General features: G+C 45.6%; 2 protein-coding genes across 4 annotated transcripts; both read right to left on the bottom strand.

Annotated features, from left to right (window-relative positions):
- Positions 1-3,067: 3,067 nt before the first annotated feature.
- LOC133924344 (uncharacterized) lies at positions 3,068-16,700 on the bottom strand. 3 transcript variants are annotated; one of them, XM_062369839.1, is made up of 5 exons: positions 16,396-16,700; positions 5,646-5,695; positions 4,673-4,796; positions 4,417-4,524; positions 3,068-3,851 (listed from the first exon to the last, which is right to left on the bottom strand). In XM_062369839.1, the coding sequence occupies exons 1-5, from the start codon at positions 16,571-16,573 to the stop codon at positions 3,229-3,231; spliced, it is 1,083 nt and encodes a 360-aa protein (XP_062225823.1). In that variant the 5' UTR covers positions 16,574-16,700; the 3' UTR covers positions 3,068-3,228. The 3 variants fall into 3 exon arrangements, with proteins under 3 accessions (XP_062225823.1, XP_062225822.1, XP_062225821.1); XM_062369838.1 differs by lacking the exon at positions 16,396-16,700 and adding an exon at positions 5,821-6,081; XM_062369837.1 differs by lacking the exons at positions 3,068-3,851; positions 4,417-4,524; positions 4,673-4,796; positions 5,646-5,695 and adding exons at positions 13,788-14,560; positions 14,669-14,776; positions 14,925-15,048; positions 16,240-16,289 and having other exon boundaries at positions 16,396-16,663.
- Positions 16,701-17,390: 690 nt separating this feature from the next.
- LOC133924343 (uncharacterized) lies at positions 17,391-20,642 on the bottom strand. Its single transcript, XM_062369836.1, has 5 exons — positions 20,213-20,642; positions 20,049-20,098; positions 18,982-19,105; positions 18,778-18,885; positions 17,391-18,106 (listed from the first exon to the last, which is right to left on the bottom strand). The coding sequence occupies exons 1-5, from the start codon at positions 20,394-20,396 to the stop codon at positions 17,475-17,477; spliced, it is 1,098 nt and encodes a 365-aa protein (XP_062225820.1). The 5' UTR covers positions 20,397-20,642; the 3' UTR covers positions 17,391-17,474.
- Between the last annotated feature and the right edge of the window lie 426 nt (positions 20,643-21,068).

Here is a 21,068-nt window from a genome sequence, read left to right as displayed (position 1 = left end):
TGCCAGCAGGCGCAACGTTAGACATGTCGACACATAGAGTGCCAACATGCCTATATTTAATTCCCGGTCGCCGATTCGTCTTCGACGCGCGACCAGTTGAATAGAGGCAGGCACAACGAGCGAGCGAGCGAGCACATGTGAAGCGCGGGTGAGCGACGAGCGGTGACTTGCGGGCGTGCAGTGACAGGTCGGCGAGCAGCAGCGGGCGATGTTGCATGGTAGGCCGGCGATCAATGACATGACGTTGAGCATGGTGAGTTTTTTTTTCTTTTTTTAGAAAGAGTTAGAAATTAGGACTAGTTAGAAATTTAGGAATAGTTAGAAAATATGAATAGTTAGAAAAATTAGAAAATAGTAGGTAATTAGGAATAGTTAGTAAAATTATATATACTTACAAAAACAATAAAAAAGAGTTAGAAATTAGTAATAGTTAGAATATAGTTTTTTTAAATGTAGAGTAGAGTAGATAATTTAGAAAAATAAGGATATGTAATTTACAATAGAGTAGGCATGGTTCGGAAATTAGCTATAGGTAGATAATATAGTATAGTTAGTAAATATAAGTGTGAGAAGGTCAAATATGTCGGTAATTTATAGTTTAAATAGGTTATTTAATGATCTTGGAAAATTTGATATGATTAGACGTACATATTTTTCATCATTGTATGAATTGTACAATTGAATTGTTGTGCATTTTCGCAGCAGCGTCCATTATTGAGCCGCATACTTGCAACTTGAGCCAACCTCTGCACACACAGAGGAACATGGCTCCTGATTTTATTGTAAAGGAGATGTATCCAGAGATTATGAAGAAGACTAGTATGTCCCCATTTGGAATTATACATGCTATCGATAACAAATTTAGGTGCGAGATTTCGTATGACATGGCATAGAGAGCTAAACAAAAGGTGTTATAGAAGAGGTTTGGCAATTATAAGGACTCATATTACAACTTACCTTTATCGCTAGATGTTATTCTGGGGAGGAACCTGAGCACGTGTATTGCTACTCATTTATCAATCAGGATGGAAATCGAGTCCTTTAGCGGGCGTTCTAGTCGTTCGGGTGTATGATCGAGGCATTCCGATATTGTCGGTCGGTGATGTGTCTGGATGAGACATTCCTCATAGGCAAATACAGGGGTAGATACTCATAGCTATCAGAGTAGATGGTGAGAACCAGGTTGTGCCTTTGGCTTTTGCATTCGTCGAATGCGAGTCTACAGATAGTTAGTTGTGGTTCCTGCAGTGGTTTAAGAGAGGTGTCGTTGGTAACAGGCCAAACGCATGTGTCATCCACGATCATCATGCATGCTTGTTGAACGATATCAACACATTGCAGAGTGGTGCGGGCGGGGTATTGATGTGGCCAAATTTGTATAGCCGTTGGTGCATGCGACATCTTGGCGTAAACCTCTACAAACAATTCAAGAGCAAGAGGTTGATGGATCTTTTTAAGAAGCTGTGCAAATAGAACCAAAGGAGTAAGTTTGATACTTTGTGCGAAGAGCTGGATAGACTAACTAGTAGGCACATGGATGAAGTTTTGAAGAAGCCAGTTATACCAAGGGAGGAGGAGCCCAAGGGCTTAGATCCTTTAGCACTTGAGCCGCGAAGTGTTACCAGGAGGAGGAAGGGTGGAAGAAGGGTTAAGTGTTTTACCGACTGGATCAAACATGAGCCATTGGAGAAATGGGCACTCATTACGAACACTGATGGTTTGTATTATGGAATTATGACAACAAAACTCACCGAGGTTTACAATTGGGTAATGAAAGGGACTATACCACTGCCATTGATGACAATTATGGAGGGAGTCACTCGTGGAACGCAGCGGTATCTCCAAGAGCGCTACAGCAAGACCGCACTACATATGGGCAACCCGCAAAGGATGTACACGTCTTATATGGAAGAGAAAAGTGGGAAGGTCAGTCCCAAATAGTTCATGTTGTTGGTAATCGTCAGCACGTGTTCGAGGTGATGTTACGTGACAAGGGCAGACTGGATATTGAAAGCAAGAAATTATAATAGAACGCAAGTTGTGGGCAACGGACAACAAGTGACAATGCACATGCAACAATCCATCACTGATGTATTTGCTTTGCTCTTGTGTGCTAGCTTGTTGCATGAAGGGTAACATAGAGTTAGAATATTTCGTGTCGCCTTACTACCACAAGGAAGCCATAGAAAATAGTTGGGCCGGCGAGTTGCTTCGATGACAGGTGGTAAAGGACTTCACGAAGCTACCTAAAAATGATCCATCTTTGATTCTATATCCAAACAGCAAGGTTGACACAAAGAGGTAACGTAGGACTCGGTGGATCAGGAATGATATGACGATGCTAACATAGCCCGAGCCTGCAAGGAGAGTCTAGTATGCGGAGGTCTGCATTTGAGGGGGTAGTACTACCAGTTTCCGGTGGAAGAGTAAGAATAGAAATGTCGTGTCATGGGACTAGGTCATCATCGGTTCAATCCACTTAATTGTAATTAGCGTGTATTATCTAGGATCCACTAACTAAATTAACTAGCATGAATGTTGTAACACTACTATAGAAATACTAGTTTGCAACCCTCTATCATGGCCGATTACATAAAAACCAATAAGACCGACAATAATATGTTGTTAATGTAGGTTTTTAAAAACCGACAGTGATAATCAATATTTATTATCGATTTATATCATGAACCTACGTTGATAATCAATCACCACTGTCGGTTCATGATATCTATTATCAATGCTAATTCATATCAAGAATTGACAGTGATTCTATCGATGCCGATTCTTAACATAAACCAACAGTGATAATTAAGTAAGTATCGCAGTCGGTTCATTACCACCGATGAAAATTGTATGTATAGTCCCCGCATTGGATAGCACAATAAATTTTTCTTCAATTCAGTGGATGCGTGAGCTCATCAGATTTGACAAAACTTAATTATATTAGGACCTACAAAATCAACGGCTGGATGTTCTTTTTTGAGATTTTTTCTTAGTGTATATTATCTAAGAATCACCGTAGGGCTTTTCGGGAGCCTCTAACTAGTAATAGTAAGAAGCTGATTCGGAAGCAATAAAACACAATGCATGAACTAGTTCTCTGTTTTAGTCAAAAGAAGATCATGATCTCCTCTGATCCGAGAATGTTATTCCCTCCAAAGACCAATAGTGAACTGATTTTACAGCTGGTGCTTGCTTGTGCACAATACACCAAACCTAATCATGCACCTAGAACGAGAACTTGAAGAGCATGTCGTGCTTGTACACCTGGCCGGGCCTCAGGGTCTGCGACGGGAACTCGGGGTGGTTCACGGCGTCCACGTACCCCATCGTCTCCAGGCAGAACCCGCCGTACTGCTCGTACACCTTGCCGTCCTTCCCCTTGGTGTGGTTCAACATGTTCGCCGTGAACAGCTGCATGGTCGGCTGGTTCGCCCACAGCTCCAGCGCCCTGCCGGACGCGCCGTCCCGGGCGGCCGCCACAGGCCGCATGCCCTCCCCGTCAATGACGTAGTTGGCGTCGTACCCGACGATGCGCCCGCCCACGACCTTGTGGATGCGAGCCCCGATGAGCGTCGGGGTCTGAAAATCGAAGGGCGTGCCGGCCACGGGCGCGACGCGGCCCGACGAAGGGAGGAGCTCCTCGTCCAGTGGGACGTGCCGCGACGCGAAGAGCCGGAGCGTGTGGCCCAGGACGTCGCCGCTGCCGTGCCCGCCCAGGTTCCAGTACGTGTGCTGCAGGAAGTTCACCGGCGTCGCCTTGTCCAGCGCCGTTGCGTTCATGTGCACGCCCAGCGTGTAGGGGCTCGACAGTCGGTACGTCACGTACGCGTCCAGGTTCCCCGGGAAACCTGATTACAAGTTTACATACAATTAACGAATATGGTTACTCAAATTAAAAGTAAGGGCTGTCTATGGTTCACTCGGACAAATCATCCCCTCCTCTCATCCAAATTTTGTGGCCATCAAATTAGGATCCGACGGTCCTCATCCTTCTTCTATCTCTCGCCCGTCCCCTGTCCTCCTCCCAATGCAAATCTATCTCGCTGGTGACGTCCCTGCTCTGTGACGTCCGTACCCCGCCCTCCTGCTCCCATCTTCGGTGGCTTCCACCGCCGGAGACGCCTCCGCCGACCATCGTCGCACTAACCCGACTCTATCGAACTGTTGTCGTGACAACCTCGCTCTGACACTGCCCAATTGGCGGTCCTTCACCTCCCGTGGCCGGTGGCTTTCCCGCCGCCTTGCCGCCCGCCCCCACGGATCTCACCGGAATCAGAGAAGAGAGGAAGAGAAAAAGATAGAGTGAAAGAGAAGGAAGAAAAAAATCGAGTAAGGTATATCAATCCCCGATTAAAAAGCTTCAAACTTTCGTTTGGAAAAGGACTGTGTTTAAGATGATACTCATGTGCTTACCTTGCTCACCGTCGAAGCTGCGGTAGTACAAGGTGATGTATGGCGAGTCGCCGCCACCGACGTACTCCTTCACCGTCCAAATGCTTTTGCTGAACCCTCTGCCACCACCTGAATAGACGAACAAGTACAGTAGCAAAGTTAACTATTTCGTTCACAAATAGTAGCAGGTTGAAAGGACCGATCGATCAAGAAGGCGACTCGTCGACCATGGGGTTGTTTCTGAGCAGAGCAATCCTCTGGGTGCACGCGTCCATACCGTGTACTGTATTCCTGCCGTCGTTTCTGTACAGGTGGTATACTTCCCCGTCGAGGACGAACCGACCCCGGGCTATTCTCTGTGCTACGCGGCCGGTCACCGGCCCGAAGTAAAAGGTATCGTTCTGCGTCACAAGAGTAAGTTGAACGCATAAAAACAACAAGAAATGGGAGACTGGGAGTGGGTGGTAGAAAGAACCACCCATCTTTATTTTCCTTTTTTCTGTTTAACTTTTTCAGTTGGAAGCACCCATTAATTTGAAATGCTAGCTGACACTCACATGATTGCGCATATTTTGCATCATCGTTGAATCTTAAATAATAAGAGAAAGATAATGGAGTGCCATTTCTAGACACTAGAACGTCATTTTCTACCAGCTCAAAGCCTGAAGTTCGTGCTAAATAACCGAACGAAGGTATCCGCTTGCGAGTCTGATCAAAGAGTTGCCGGGTTCATTATGCTCTTCTTCCTTAAAATGGGAAGAACGGCTTGTGGATATGCCTTTCTGAATACAATTTGGTTGGTGGCGGAATATTTCAGGTCATGATTGGAAAGTTGTCTTGGCGTGGTGCAGTTCCGTGTGCTAGTTGGACTCGAAAAAACTTTAGAAAAGAGACTAGAATGATCGCACAGACAGTCACATGTGAAACAGAAGAACAATTAACAAGGGTTATCCCGCGTGTCAGATATTCTTCCAGGTCCCGTTTGGAATCTGGCAACTTTTCCCTAGTTATGCGGGAACCAAACTTTTTTCTATAAAATTCATGTAAAGTTCTTGTGCTTTTGTTCTTGATGTATAACTAGATAATTCCCAAACAAACGCAGACTAGTACATTTGGAGATTGGTGATTGCACAGTAAATCGATCAAGAAATGCACAGTTCACCGCAACAGGCATACTGCTGCAGGAGGATGAGCAAACGCTAAGAGAGAGAGAGAGAGAGAGAGAGAGAGAGGTCTCTCGGTGATCTTACAACGTATTCAGCGATGGTGTCTTTGCCAAGGACGACATCGGCCAAATTCCCTGCGAATTAAGCAAACGAGTCTGGAGTTCAACTTGGCACGAAAAGGAAAAAAATAAGGTCGGAACACAAGAGAGACGACCCGACCTGCCGACCATAGGAACATGAAGCAAGAACAGCACCGTACCTTTAGAGTCGGGAAGGACGACCGACATGAGTCTGACGCCCCAGTTGGTGATCTTGACGGAGAAATCCCCCTTCCTGAGCTCGTACACGCCAACCATCTCGCTCGCGTCTGCGACGCCGGTGGCCAGCGCGGAGGCCACGAGCCACAGCAGCGCGAGGAACAGCTCACGTCTCGCCATTGCGACCAGCAGAGTGCCAGGCTAGCCCGGAGAGGGGTGGTGGACGAGATGCGCGCAGGCAGCTGCTGAGCGGTGCCGCAGGGAGTGGCGCTGATCATCTAATATAGACAAACACCTGTAGTTGGACTGTTGCAGAGGGTGATTTGGGCTGGATGGGTTTGAAGTGGTCGTGACAAAAGCTCGGACATATACACGATTAGGCGAGATTATAGAGACTGGATGGCTAACAAATATCTAAAAGTTCTGCGGCTAATCAATGATAGCTAACAAATATCTATTAGATCTGTGGTTAATCAATGATGGCTAACAAATATTCACTCTCTTCAAGAATACAAAGTGTATTTTATTGTGGCCTGGTCAATAAAATTAGATTTTGATCTTTTTTTCTCATAAAATATATCATTTATAGCTTAAAAAGATAGTGTGAAAGTATTTCAAAATATGTATTTAGTTATATAAATTTTATACACCAAACATACTTATAATTTAACTAATTATTAGTTAAAAATGTACAAAGTTTGATTTTTTTTTCAAAATATGCCCTGTATTTTTAATGGAGGCAGTATCTATCAGATTTGCAGCTAATCAATGCTGAGAATCAGTTTTCATGCATAGCCCTGATCAATGCTGAGAATCAATTTCCATGCATGGTGATCAATGTTGAGAGTCAATTTCCATGCATGGCGCTTTGATTTCTTCAAGCAGATGAGGGAAAATAAGATGTTCCCCCACAGAATCCTCTTATGCTAGTATGATCAATTCATGTGCTAGATTTTCTTCGATACCTCAAGGTAGGCAGACACATGAACAGGTTGTAAAAGATGGTTATGATCAGAATGTCTATGTTAGCAGCGCCCTGTTTGATATATATGCTTCCTTGGGCAGACATGATGATGCACCAGCTGTTAGGGCGCTGATGAGTAGTCGTGGAGTTGTGAAAGGTCGTGGATACAGCTCACAGCCGGGTAGATCACAAGGATGGTGTTCGTGCCTTTATGGTAGCTGATGACCTTGGAACGAATGCTGTAGAATCAACAATGTTCAGTGATCAGGAGTACACTTTTGCAATATCAGAAGTTCACACGAGGAGAAATATCTCCAAATCATTGCATAAATACAACCCTACTACCATCACAAATCTGTTTTTCCGCATCATCAAGGCCGTTGTGCTATTTGAAGTCTCCTCCCTTTTCCATGACTGATGAAGCTGAAATTTCTTTGTTCGTGACCAACGAGCCGAACGTTTTTCAAGACTTTATTATTGGATTTGCACGACGAGGCTAGATATTTTATTGACAGAGGCCGACGAGGCTATAGCACTCCACATTATGTCCTTTATTTATTGTGTTTATGCATATTCAGAGATAACTTCTATTTTCTTTGGAGACGACGATGATCAACATAACTTAATCGGAGGTATTATATAGTCCAACACTACAGATATAATAACCGGTGGCTTCAAAAGGTCATTGGAACCCAGGACTACACAATCGACAAGAGTTCAGTAGTCAGATGTACTTGGCACAACTCAATATGTAATACGGGGAAATAGTACTTTATAATTCAAAAATAAATGAATAAAGCAACGTTCCCCGTATGCGACCTATTCATGTTTACTATTTATTTGTATATCTTATATACTGGCACGTTCGCATTTTTCTAAATCTACACCGTACTGCAAACTCTCTTTCCGGGAGCATTTCTCTTCGCGAAACAGTTAGTGACGATGAATAATGGATAGTTATCATATCCGGTTACCTCAAGGTGTCCATAATCCTCGAAGCATATCTTTATCTCTAGGAAGGGGTTCTCAAGAAGAAAGAAAACTACTCTCAGGTACCCAAGGCATTCCATGACCAGAAAGGTTTATCTCAAGAACAGGAACGAGGACTTTAGAGGATGTATGACACCCTATATATATACAGAAGTCGAGGGACCCTGCGGGGGAGGAGCCAGAACAAATCATCTCAAGTGATATGAGTTCCACAAGCCTATACAATCCAACAGAAACCAAGTAAAAATTCACCAACTAGGTTTAGATCTATTTAGCTAGCTGCACCCCTTTGTAACAGGCTCAGATTAATACAAGACAAATATGATATAGAGTTATTATCCTTAGGGAAGTTCGAACCTATCTAAAAACTCCTATATGTTTCTCTTACGATTCGTCTACTCAAAGTATGCCCCTATTCTTCAACAAGTTCGTTAGATTGACGATTTATGAATCATCGACAGCTGGCGCCATTCGTGGGGAGCATGACAAAAGGCATTGAAGAGTCTACACGTGACATGTCGTCGACATCACCTAAAGTTTCGCCAAAAACCAGTTTTTATATGAGGGGTTCTACGACAACTTTATCTCTCTTCCCGACGAACCGGCGATCGATCAAGTGGATTTTGGCGATGAACTTTTTGGCGACAATTCAAGCGATGAGGTAAGTTGATTCAAGGATCAGTGCTAAAGATTACGACATTTAGTTTGAACCACTCAACTGCCAAGACCATTGTGAATGTCCAATTAATAGCAAGCCAGGATCTATCCCCGTAACTTCTGACAACATGGATTTTCAAGATACCAACCCGGAGCCATCCGGTGAAGCATCCATGACGGATCTAGATGCCTCTTCCAACAAAGATAACCCTTGAGAAGTTTTCACTACCGAAAACAGGGGTGATGATCTGGGTCATCATGATGACGATTGTGCAAACACAAGCGATGGTCAGCCTCATGCAGACACATCACATCTGGCCCTTATCAATAGGGGACTAACCATTTTAAATCCATGACTACGAAGAGGATAATCCTTTACAAGAGGTCCTCATGCTACCTCCGATCATAGATCTGGTTACCCCAGCCAGTAAGGATTGGTGGCTTGGTGGTCTACTTGACAAAGGAGATCATGCTCTAAGATGAGAACTCTCATCTGACCCTTGAAAGGACAATGATACCGCCTAGAGGGGGGGGGTGAATAGAAGTTTTTACAAAAATTCGTTCTCTTTTACCGTTGGCCTAAACTTGGAGCGGAATATAAATAACGGATTTTTCACAAGCGAAAAACCTAAATACGCTAGGCTCAATTAATGCACAATCACCCTAAATAAGTGTGGAAGTTACAATCCTAAGGTGACAAAAATTATTCAATTCTAGCAACAGATATGCAACAAAATATTAATCGAAAAAACCTAAAAAACACTGTTCACCGGAGTATCCGAGTTAATCCGGATACTCCGGGTTGTACAGTTACGGAACCTCCGGGGAAATCCGGAATCTCCGGGACCTATACAGAAACTAGCCCAAAATTAAAATTAAACAGCGGGTAAAGAGTTCTATCTCAAACCAAATGAAGTTGTGTGTTCCAAATGATGATTCCAAATAGATCCACGGAGAATCTACAATCAAATTCACACAAGCAAGTAGAACGAGCAATATGTATAAATATCGAGCAAGAACACAAGAACGGGGAAACAAAAGAGGAGACACAATGTTTGCTTCCCGAAGTTCAGACACCTCCTCTAGAGGTTCCTACATCTCCGTTGAGGGGCTCGGTCACACTTGAGCCGGGTCTCTCTCAACCCTTTTCCTCTCCAAGCTCGATCACACTTGAGCTTGGCTTCCACTCTTGATTTCTTCCCTTGCGGAGGTGAAATCGAAGCCTTCACAAACTTCTCGCGGCACACCACAACCTTGTGTGCTCACCGGCGACGCCTAGCTACCTAGGAGCTCAAAGCTCCAAGAGTAAAAAACGCGACGATGAATTTCTTGCTAATGAACTCGAGTGCTCAAGAATGGATTTTAGCTCACTTGCACTCAATCTTCCAATCTCTCAACCCAACTCACTTTTCTTCTCAAAACTCACACTAAAATAGAGTGGGAAGGAGTTCTTTTAGCTCTAAAATATTTTTCTATCGTGCTCTTGCTGCAGCCCCAAAGGATGGGGTGAGGGGCTATTTATAGCCCACCTCAAAAAACTAACTCTTACAGGCTTTTCTGTACTAACCCGCAGTATCCGGGTCAACCCGGAGACTCCGGGTAGCACAAAACACACACTCCGAACACTGTCAGAAACTAGCCGTTACAGGACAATTATATTGACCTGGAGTATCCGTGTTCACCCAGAGCCTCCAGGTAACACTTGTGAATACAGTCGAGATCTCAGTCCGGAGCCTGCCTGGAGGGTCCGGAAGCATCAGGACCCAGAGACTCCGGATCAACCCGGAGACTCCGGCTTTAACACCTATGCCAAATAGAGACTCTCTCTCAGAGTCTCACTCAGAGATTCCGGGACACTAACAGAATACGGAGTATCCGAGCTAACCCGGAGACTCCAGGTTCAGACAACTCTGCCCTTTTTTTCGGTATCCGTGGGTGATTGTGTTTCTCAACTTTTGGTTTTAAAAGAATACTTTGAGCACTGAGACACGACAATTAGCTCTACATTGCATCCCTCTTAATAGTGCGGCATACCTATACTCAAATTCAAAGATAAACTCGTTTAAACCACTTTGAGCCCTTGAATAACTTTCAAGTATCACTTCTTTCATTCAAACTTTGAGGGTTGCTAACTTTCATATATTCTTCACTCCATCTTTTCTTGATTCTTCAAATAATTGATGTGAATCATTCATAGGTTTTCATAGCCTCACATGGTCCATTGGCTCAAAGCATTCACTCGCTCTTCACCACCACCTTGGTCCTTCGGCGCCAAGCCATTTGCTTGTCCTTCACCACCGGGTGGTCCATTGCAGCCGTGTCTTGCTTGCCCTTCACCGTCTTGCCATAGAAAACCACTTTGTATTCGACATCTTCAAGGAATTAACTTTATCAAATATGGAGTCCATTCTTGTTCTTTACTCTTGAGATATATGATTTTAATTCAACTTATGCCTTCATATGTATCATAACCCCATCTCACTCTCAAGTACAAAACACATGGGTTAGTTCATAAAACCTAATTGACAACTTTTGTACCTTAAGTTACTTGATCTCTAAACGTAAGTTATTAGCCTTCATGCATATTATCAATCTTCATATAGAACATAACCCGACTCATTCTCAAGCACATAGCACACGGATTAGTCCATAAAACTCTATTTACAATATCATACCTTTAGTTACTTGATCTCCACAAGTAACTTGGTCTTCAAGTTTATTGCCAATCTTATTGAGTTTTTTCTTCTCCTTATGAGCATCACTAAGAGCTTCAAAGACAACAATACATTTCTTTTGTTCTCATAGCATTTCTCAGGAAATCCATGATTCATCACTTATGTATCTCCTATAGAATAACCAAATAACAATTGTTAACATAATTATTAGTCCATAAGTATTGTCATCACTTACCCGAGCATCACTTCGAGCTCATTCATCTTGGTGTATTTTCAATCTCTCCATTCACTTATAGCTCATGCATATCTCTCAATGCATTACCTATGGAACAACCTACTAACACACTAAATACCATTGTTAGTCCATATGTATTGTCATTAATTACCAAAACCACACAAAAGGGCTAGATACACTTTCAACCCTAGCCGAAAAAAGTGCTAACCGGGGCAAGCCGGGCAATCCTCCGTCATGAGATGCATTTGACCCAGAGAGGCGTAACCCTAGGAACAGGATTTTCCGAGATGACAATCGAGCAAACAACCGCTGTCGTATCTCACCAGTAAAAGATCATCTGATCAATGACTTGCATCAGTTCATCAACAACCGGTGAAGACGCTTGGGGGCTTTTAAAGAAGCTTCTTCTACCCCCCCCCCCATAGATCTACGAAACCAAGCAATGGGACATCAACGGATGTCTGGCTTTTTCTCCAGATCTACGGAACGTAAGTTGGCCGGTAAGGTTTAGTCCTGAGACAATCGAAAAATACAATGGAAGCACAAATCCCATTGAGTTTTTTTATATCTATACCACGACTATCCAAGCGGCTGGTGGGAATGAGAAGGTAATGGCAAACTACCTCCCCATAACCCTTGAAGGGACAATCAAGACATGGTAGACCAATTTATTGCTAGGAACAATTTACTCATGGGAGCAGCTCTACAACGTGTTCTGAGCTAACTTTCAGGGTACATACGTTCATCCCATCATGAAAAATGATCTCTGTAGCTATGAGAAAATGACAAACGAGACCTTGTGTGAGTTCATACGATATTTTAGCAACACACAGAACACTATCCCCAAGATTAGTGACCATGATTGCATCGAGGCGTTCACCTAAGGGGTTGAGAGCTAGTGTTGCGTCGAAGACATCGCCTGAAAGGAGCTCAAAATGGTTAAGGACCTCATGCAGATCATCGATAAGTTTGCTAGGGTCGAGGTTGCACTCCTCTACAATAAGGAAAAGACTCAGGGCATCAAGCGTCTACAACCCGTGCTTGGCGGTGGAAAGGTCCAAAGCAAGCGTAAGGAATGCACCAAGGGAGGTAAGGGAAAAAAAGCTAAATCTGACAAAGTTTTTGAAGACTTACCCGATGTTCGTCCCGACCAGCGCTTCGGTCCTTCTCGTGGTAAAAGCTTTGCACCAGTCTTCGGCAAGCGAGACGGGAAGCCCTGATGCGACCTCCACCAAACCGACAACCACAACATCTACGAGTGCCACCTTTGGAAATAAAAATTGGTCAAGGCGGAAGTAAAAAAAATGTGGCCAAGGGAAAGAAGGTTCAAGTCGCGACCCAAAGCGGGGACTCCGACTTGGACAGTAGCGAAGATGACACAGACACGATGTCTTTCCAGCCGAGCGAGAGGACGATCAACCACATGTTTGGTGGTTCTGCATCCTATGAGTCCAAGCGATAATATAAGATAGTGGTGCAAGAAGTCCTAGCCACCATCCCCAAGGGTCGACAAACTGTGAAGTGGTCGGACACCGAAATCTCCTTTGACCAAGAAGACTGCTCTGATAATTTCGTACGACCTGGTCGCTTCTCGATAGTGATCAAGCCTATGATAAACAACCATGGGGTTAGCTAAGTTCTTATCGATGGAGGGAGTTTCCTGAACATCCTCTTCGTTAATGCACTCGGAGGGATGCAGATCTCACGATCTATAATCAAACCGGTTACTCAAGCCTTCCATGAGTACCCGGATCTTCGGCTATTTCCATTGGCTAGATATCGCTACACGTCACATTCAGGAAGCAAGACAATTTATGAATAGAAAAAATTATGTTTACACGGTCAATTTCGAGACGTCATACACCTCTTATAGGAACCCCTTACCGAATGAGAGATAGCTTCCCTATTCTTTGGGATTAGCTTCCTTGTACTTTATCTTCGTACCCCCTACTCTGAGGTGGTTACGAGTGGCACTTAATTGAGTAAGATATGCATGACCATCATACACCTCTTATAGGTATACGATATTTATGAAATAATAATTATATATCCTCATCAGCGCCAGTATATATATATATATATACCGACATTAATAATCAATCACCAATATCGCTTCATGATATCTATCATTATTGTCAGTTTTTTTATATGAAACAGCGGTAAAAATTGATGAAGTATGATTGTCGGTTCATTATAACCGATGAAAAATGTATTTTTAGTCATCGCATTGGACAGCACAATGATTTTTTTCTTCTATTCAGTGGATGCACGAACTCATCGGATTTGACAAAACTTAATATATATTAGGACCTACAAAATCAACTATCGGATGTTTTTTAGAATTTCTTAATTTTTTTCTTAATGTGTCTTATCGAAGAATCACCGTAGGGCTTACCGGGAGCCTCTGATTAGTAATAGTAAGAAACTGTTTTGGAAGCAATAAAACACAAGACACGAACTAGTTCTTTATTTTAGTCAAAAGAATATCATGATCTCCTCTGATGGATCCGATATTGTTATTGCCTCCAAAGACCAATAATGAACTGATTTTACAGCTGGTGCTTGCTAGTGCACAATACACCAAACCTAATCATGCACCTAGAACGAGAACTTGAAGAGCATGTCGTGCTTGTACACCTGGCCGGGCCTCAGGGTCTGCGACGGGAACTCGGGGTGGTTCACGGCGTCCACGTACCCCATCGTCTCCAGGCAGAACCCGCCGTACTGCTCGTACACCTTGCCGTCCTTCCCCTTGGTGTGGTTCAGCCAGTTCCCCGTGTACAGTTGCATGGTCGGCTGGTTCGCCCACAGCTCCAGCGCCCTGCCGGACGCGCCGTCCCTGGCGACCGCCACAGGCCGCATGCCCTCCCCGTCGATGACGTAGTTGGCGTCGTACCCAGCGATGCGCCCGCCCATGACCTTGTGGATGCGCGCCCCGATGGGCGTCTGGGTCCGAAAGTCGAAGGGCGTGCCGGCCACGGGCGCGACGAGGCCCGACGAAGGGAGGAGCTCCTCGTCCAGCGGGACGTGCCGCGACGCGAAGAGCCGGAGCGTGTGGCCCAGGACGTCGCCGCTGCCGTGCCCGCCCAGGTTCCAGTACGTGTGCTGCAGGAAGTTCACCGGCGTCGCCTTGTCCAGCGCCGTCGCGTTCATGTGCACGCCCAGCGTGTAGGGGCTCGACAGCCGGTACGTCACGTACGCGTCCAGGTTCCCCGGGAAACCTGATTACAAGTTTACATACATTTAACGAATATGATTACTCAAATTGAAAAGCTTCAAAACTTTCGTTTGGAAAAGGACTGTGTTTAAGATGATACTCATGTGCTTACCTTGCTCTCCGTCGAAGCTGCGGTAGTACAAGGTGATGTATGGCGAGTCGCCGCCACCGACGTACTCCTTCACCGTCCAAATGCTTTTGCTGAACCCTCTGCCACCACCTCAATAGACGAACAAGTACAGTAGCAAAAGTTAATTATTTCGTTAACAGATAGTAGCAGGTTGAAAGAACCGATCGATAAAGAAGGCGACTCGTCGATCATGGGGTTGTTTCCGAGCAGAGCAATCCTCTGGTGCACGCGTCCATACCGTGAATCGTATTCCTGCCGTCGTTTCTGTACAGGTGGTAGACTTTCCCGTCGAGGACGAACCGGCCCCGGGCTATTCTCTGTGCTACGCGGCCGGTCACCGGCCCGAAGTAAGAGGTGTCGTTCTGCGTCACAAGAGCAAGTCGAATACATAAAAACAACATGAAATGGGAGACTAGGGGTAGGTGGTAGAAAGAACCACCCATCTTTATTTTCCTTTTTCTGTTTTAACTTTTTCAGTTGGAAGCACCCATTAATTTGAAATGCTAGCTGACACTCACATGATCTCGCTTATTTTGCATCATTTTTTAGTCTTAAATAATCAGAGAAAGATAATGGACTGTGATTTTATACACTAGGGTTATTTGACATGATTTCAGTTCCAAATAGCGGAGTAGATCTATAAGTAGACCGATAACAAAAATAGGTAATATCCTCTTAACTAAGTGGACCGGTTGGTTTTATGGTGCGGATCCATATTTAGAGTATGTTTTGACCACTCTACATAATTGCACAAGGAAATAAAGACAAATATGGATTAGACTACTCTATAAAATTATAAAGTCACCCCGCTTGGCATGACTTCATCCAGATAGATCGTAGATTCTAGATAAGCCCTGTCAAACACCCCTGAAAACTAATTATCATTTTATGCCAGCTCAAAGCCTGACGGCTTGTCGATGAGCCTCAATGTGGTTGGTGGCGGAATATTGCAGGTCATGCTTGGAAAGTTCTCTTGTAGTGGTGCGGTCCCTTGTGCTACTTGGACTAGGAAAAAACTTGAGGAAAGAGATAGAATTATCGCATACAGACAATCACATGTGAAATAGAAGGGAGAATAACTAACAAGGGTAATCCTGTTTGTTTTCCTATAAGGGAGAACAACAACCCGATGACATGTTTACTGGGTAGTATTCAACGGACCATCAGCCATGCCGACCATGATTTGAATAATCTCAACTTTTTCTTGGCGTGCGCACTTTTCTTTGAAACTGAACTTCTTGCATCGGGTTGTTCTTAGCTAGTTGATGTATAACTAGGTAATTACCAAAGAAACGCAAACTAGTAAATTTGGAGAGTGATGATTGCACAGTGAATCACCGCAACAGGCATACTGCTGCAGGAGGATGAGCAAACGCTAGGGGAGAGAGAGATCGCTGGTGCCTCAGTGGTAAGACGTAAGAGTGCGTTCTTACTAGTTCGGGATTTGAACTCCGGGCTTGTATCCCATTAAAATGTCTCTATTGAAGGTTTCGGGAAAGGGGATTCGGTGCTAAAAAAAAGAGGGAGAGAGAGACGGCTCTCGGTGATCTTACAACGTATTCAGCGATGGTGTCTCTGCCAAGGACGACATCGGCCAAATTCCCTGCAGATTAAACAAACGGGTCTGGAGTTAAACTTCGCACGAAAAGGAAAAACAATAATGACGAACACAAGAGAGAGCCGACCAGGAAGCAAGAGCAGCACCGTACCTTTAGAGTCGGGTAGGACGACGGACATGATTCTGACGCCCCAGTTGGTGATCTTGACGGAGAAATCCCCCCTCTTGAGCTCGTACACGCTAACCATCTTCCTCGCGTCTGCGACGCCGGCGGCCAGCTCGAAGGCCACGAGGCACAGCAGCGCGAGGAACAGCTCACGTCTCGCCATTGGCGTTCAACGCTAGCTAGCAGAGTGCCAGGCTAGCCCGGAGAGGGGTGGTGGAGGAGATGCGCTCAGGCAGCTGCTGAGCGGTGCCTGGCGCTGATCACCTAATATAGACAGGCATCGGTAGTTGGACTGTTGCAGAGGGTGATTTGGACTGGATGAGGTTTTTTTTTCTTGATAAGAGACTGGATGGGTTTGAAGTGGTCGTTCTTTGACAGATCTGCATGTCCTTAGCGCTAGTCAAACGTTTGGGCTGGACCAGCACGCGCGCGCCTGTTGGTCGCCTTGGCCGATAGCTCGCCGTGCCATCGATGCACCGGGGTGTCCTTTCCTGTGACAGCCGTGGTGTCGGGCGGCGCCGGTTGCGCATGGCGCTAGCTGGGTTGGCCAGGCCACGATACGGCGAGCAGCGGAGCGGACAATCGTTAACACTTGCAGCATGACAGCAGCGGACAATCGTTAGCCGATGGAACCTGGTAGCATGCCCTGTTTTCCTTCCCTCCGGAACATTTCTTTTTTCAGGCGCTTTCTAAATTTCAGGTGACTGAAATTCGCTACCTTTTCAATCGACGGCCCGGCGAGCTATTAGCATCGGCGGGTTTTGATTCTGCAAGGTTCATCGGTCCCGGGCTTAGAGGGATGTTCGTGATATAGCACCTCCGTTTTTTTCCCTTTCATGCTCATCCTTAAGACTATTAAGACTACCAGCAGTGGTGTTCGTGAAACCTAATCTCAATGCAATTAGGGTGTTGCTCATGGGATTTGAACCGTATGTTAGGTTGTTAGCCAAAAGATATAGGTGCTCATGGGATTTGAACCGTATGTAAGTCTCATGGGACTAGACTGATGTCCCAGGTCACGCAATTCAGTACAATAGATTAACCAAAGGGGTTGCATAGACGAGCTAGAACGAGAACTTGAACACCATGTCATGCTTGTACACCTGGCCGGGCCTCACGATCTGTGACAGGAAGTTGGGGTGGTTCACGGCGTCGGGGTACCCCTGCGTCTCCAGGCACAGTGCGCCGTACTGCCCGTACACCTTGCCGCCCTTCCCCCTGACGTCCTCGAGGAAGTTGCCCGTGTAGAACTGCACCCCGGGCTGGTTCGCCCACAGCTCCAGCACCCGCCCCGACGCGCCGTCCCGGACGACGGCCACCTTCCGCAGCGACCCTTCCTCCCCGTCCACGGCGTAGTTCATGTCGTAGCCGTTGACGCCGGCTCTGCCGCCCGAGACCTCGTGGATGCGCGCGCCCACGGAGGTCGGGGACCGGAAGTCGTAGGGCGTGCCGGCCACGGGCGCCAGCGCGCCCGTCGGGATGAGCGCGCTGTCCACGGGCGTGTACCGGGACGCGAAGAGCTGCACCGTGTTGCGGAGGACGTCGCCACTGCCGGCGCCGGCGAGGTTCCAGTACGTGTGCTGTGCAAGATTCACCGGGGTGGCCTTGTCCAGCGCCGTCGCGTTCATGCGCACGCTCAGCACGTAGGGGCTCCAGAGCCGGTACGTCACGTACACGTCCAGGTCGCCTGGGAACCCTGTTTCACAGAGACACGTTTCAAAACAATAAATTTATTGAGGACTTGCTGGAAATGTTGCCTGGTCATACACTAGTGATTTGGAACTTCATTTTACGATTGCAGATTTTTTTTTTTAGTTCGTGGCTTCTCTTTCTTAGACGTTCGCCATCGCACCATTATTCTATTACGGCGCATCGTGGCCATGGACTGTGGTTTTGGATAACAAAAGGGAGGAAAAGAAGACCCGTCAAAGAGAAGTGATCTATTTCAAGTGGATTATATAGGGCCACATGATGCTGTGGGATCTGAAATTGATGTCTTTGGGCAGTTTTTCCTGGCCAGTATTCAGAACTGAAAATGCCAATATCTCGCATCAGAACTGAAAGCAATCTTCATGAATAGGTTAACCCGCCATCATGTGTTGATACCAAAGAGCTGCACTTCTTTTCCTCATTCCGTTTTGAGATGAAATTTCACAGATGTCTTTTTGTTTTCCTCATTCCGTTCAGTCTTTCAACTCCCGATAATAGGTCAAATCTTCGATCAGTAGCAGTACTGATGTTCCAGATTTGGTTGTCTGGGACTTCCAAAATGTTTGAAATTTTCTCGAAGATGGGTACTCCGAAACAATAAAGAAGTACAAGCATGTGGCATATGGGGTATATTTTCATCATTTACATTGGTGTTACCTTCTTCTCCGTCGAAGCTGTGGTAATACAATGTGATGTATGGGGAGTCGCCGCCACCAACATATTCCTTCACCGTCCATATGACTTTGCTGAAACCCCTGTGACCACCTAAACAAGACCAAGATAAATTAAACCATTGTTCATGGAGCTCCTTGGAGCTCTGACAAGTGAACATGTCTCTGAACTTTGAACTCTGAAGCATACCGTGAAGTGTGTTGTTGCCATCGTTAGTATACAGATGATAGACTTTTCCATCGAGCACGAAGCGTGCATTAGCAATTCTGTTGGCCACTCGTCCGACAAGCGCTCCGAAGTAGCTAGAACCATTCTGATTAGCAAGATTCAGACAACAATTTGAAGTTAGGAGGTTATTTACCCATGGCGAAGAAAACTGAATACTACAATGAAGTACTGTGGAATGTCATTTTTCTGTCAAAGTCTGCTTTGTAGATAAAGAAAATGGTTCTGTTGGCACAAGAGTTTGCTAGTGCTTATGCGACTTTTTGGGCTGGGATTCAATTGTAACCATACTACACATAGAGAGCTGAACCTTCAGAAAAGAGGTTAAAAGACAGGAAAACTTTATATCACTGAAAGTGGAGAACAAGGCAAGACCGGCATCACATGGTGATGCTGTTGTCTCCCTAAGGTCAGTACTATCTCATGGGTAACATGGCCACTAGCATAAAGAAAACTGAATCCGACTAATCGTTTTGTCTATTCTTCTGGCTGTGAGATCTCTCTCTCCATCTATGTTTTCTTTACAAAATAGTATACCATATCGCAGTATTCTACATGACTACATGAGTGAGACGTGGTGATCACATCGCGATTTTGTGTCTGGGTTTTATTCTATATTTTGGACCTCTTTTATGTATAAAATTGCACTCAAACTGAAGGCGACAACACAGGTCCTGGTTGATGAGTTTTTGTTTTTGTTTTAATAAAAAAGAGGAATGATTGACTAGTTTACAACACAGGCTCCCTTAGGTCTATATTCTTGGGTATAGTACTGTACAAGGCGATATCAAACCGGGCAATGAGGAACCAAGAACAAGCTTGATGAAATTTGGGAGTTGGGTGAGAACAGGTATTGAGGTACGGAGTCGACGGTGTCACGCACATTCTCACTGCGTTATGCTGTCCTACAATCTACAATAATCAACTAGAGGTGAAAACTGAACAGTAGTAGTACTACCAAACAGAGGTAATACGCACGCGTAACATTAGTTCTGTAAGGTGAAACTCGAGCAATGGATCTGTGGGCTTACAACATATTCAGCAATGGTGTCATAGCCAAGAACGACGTCAGCCAAAATCCCTGCAAAAAGAAGTTGGGCAAAAGTTCCACTCAGAATTCGCAACACTGAAAGCAAATACTAATCACAACACAGGAGACGCCATGGACTCTTGGAAGCAAGAAAGGCGCACACACCTCTGGAATCCGGCAGGACGACGGAGGTGATGGTGGCTCCCCAGTTGGTGACCTTCACGGAGAAATCTCCCTTCTTTAGCTCGTACACCCCAACCGTCTTCCTCCCCGCCGCATTGGCGGCACCTGCCGAGCCGAGGACCGCAAGGCACAGCAGCGCAAGAAGCAGCTGAGCTCGAGCCATCATCAGCCAACGCAGGGTGTGGGCCGTGTGGCAGCGCGCCTGCTGCACCTCGAAAGAGGACGGCGAAGATAGATGGGACGAGTGACGACAGCTGCTGGGATGGACTGGTGTCGGTATGCAGTGAAAGATATAGCTGAGATGCGATAATTAAAATGGTGCCAAATTTGAACTATTCACTCTTCCTTTTTTTTCGCTCCCAACGCCGGAAAAAAAGGGGCGAATTGTCAGCACGCCGGCCGGGGCCAGAAGCGCTTGTCCCGTGCTGTGCATTTCCCTTGTCTCCTACTAGCTCTGTCGCCCGTGTCCATCCAGCGTCTTTCGTGGATGAGCGATGGATACTTGCCGGCGCATGGACGGCGACAGGCGAATATTCGTGTGACCTCGTGCTCTGCATGATGATCCAGCGCATGGACATGTATTCTCTCCGCTTATTCACGCATGGTGCCTTCCTCTTTTCTTTTCTTTTTTTGAGAAAGCACGGTGCCTTCTGTGTGTACACACAGATCCATCACCGATCAAGGAAAAAAAAGTGCAGCCGTAGCAGCTGTAATACTGATGTGCAGAAAGTTAAGAGGCGCGTGTGGTGTGTATAGTATAGACAGCCTTTTGTTACGTCCGCCAAGAGAGTAAACATGCACGGCGGCATGCTACAGCAGCAATGGAATCAACAGAGCA

Source organism: Phragmites australis, chromosome 7 (genome assembly GCF_958298935.1).
Source record: "Phragmites australis chromosome 7, lpPhrAust1.1, whole genome shotgun sequence".
Lineage (NCBI taxonomy): Eukaryota > Viridiplantae > Streptophyta > Magnoliopsida > Poales > Poaceae > Phragmites > Phragmites australis.
Note: the sequence above shows the minus strand (reverse complement) of the source record. Positions and strands in the feature narration are given on the sequence as shown.

Coding starts and splice junctions, on each gene's coding strand:
- LOC133924343 (XM_062369836.1), bottom strand. CDS start 20,396: ATGATGGCTCGAGCTCAGCTGCTTCTTGCGCTGCTGTGCCTTGCGGTC. Junction 20,099..20,212: donor CGTCCTGCCGGATTCCAGAG/GTGTGTGCGCCT, acceptor TTCTTTTTGCAG/GGATTTTGGCTGACGTCGTT. Junction 19,106..20,048: donor ACACCATTGCTGAATATGTT/GTAAGCCCACAG, acceptor CTTGCTAATCAG/AATGGTTCTAGCTACTTCGG.
- LOC133924344 (XM_062369839.1), bottom strand. CDS start 16,573: ATGGCGAGACGTGAGCTGTTCCTCGCGCTGCTGTGCCTCGTGGCCTTC. Junction 5,696..16,395: donor CGTCCTACCCGACTCTAAAG/GTACGGTGCTGC, acceptor CTTAATTCGCAG/GGAATTTGGCCGATGTCGTC. Junction 4,525..4,672: donor CGGCAGGAATACAGTACACG/GTATGGACGCGT, acceptor TCGTCTATTCAG/GTGGTGGCAGAGGGTTCAGC.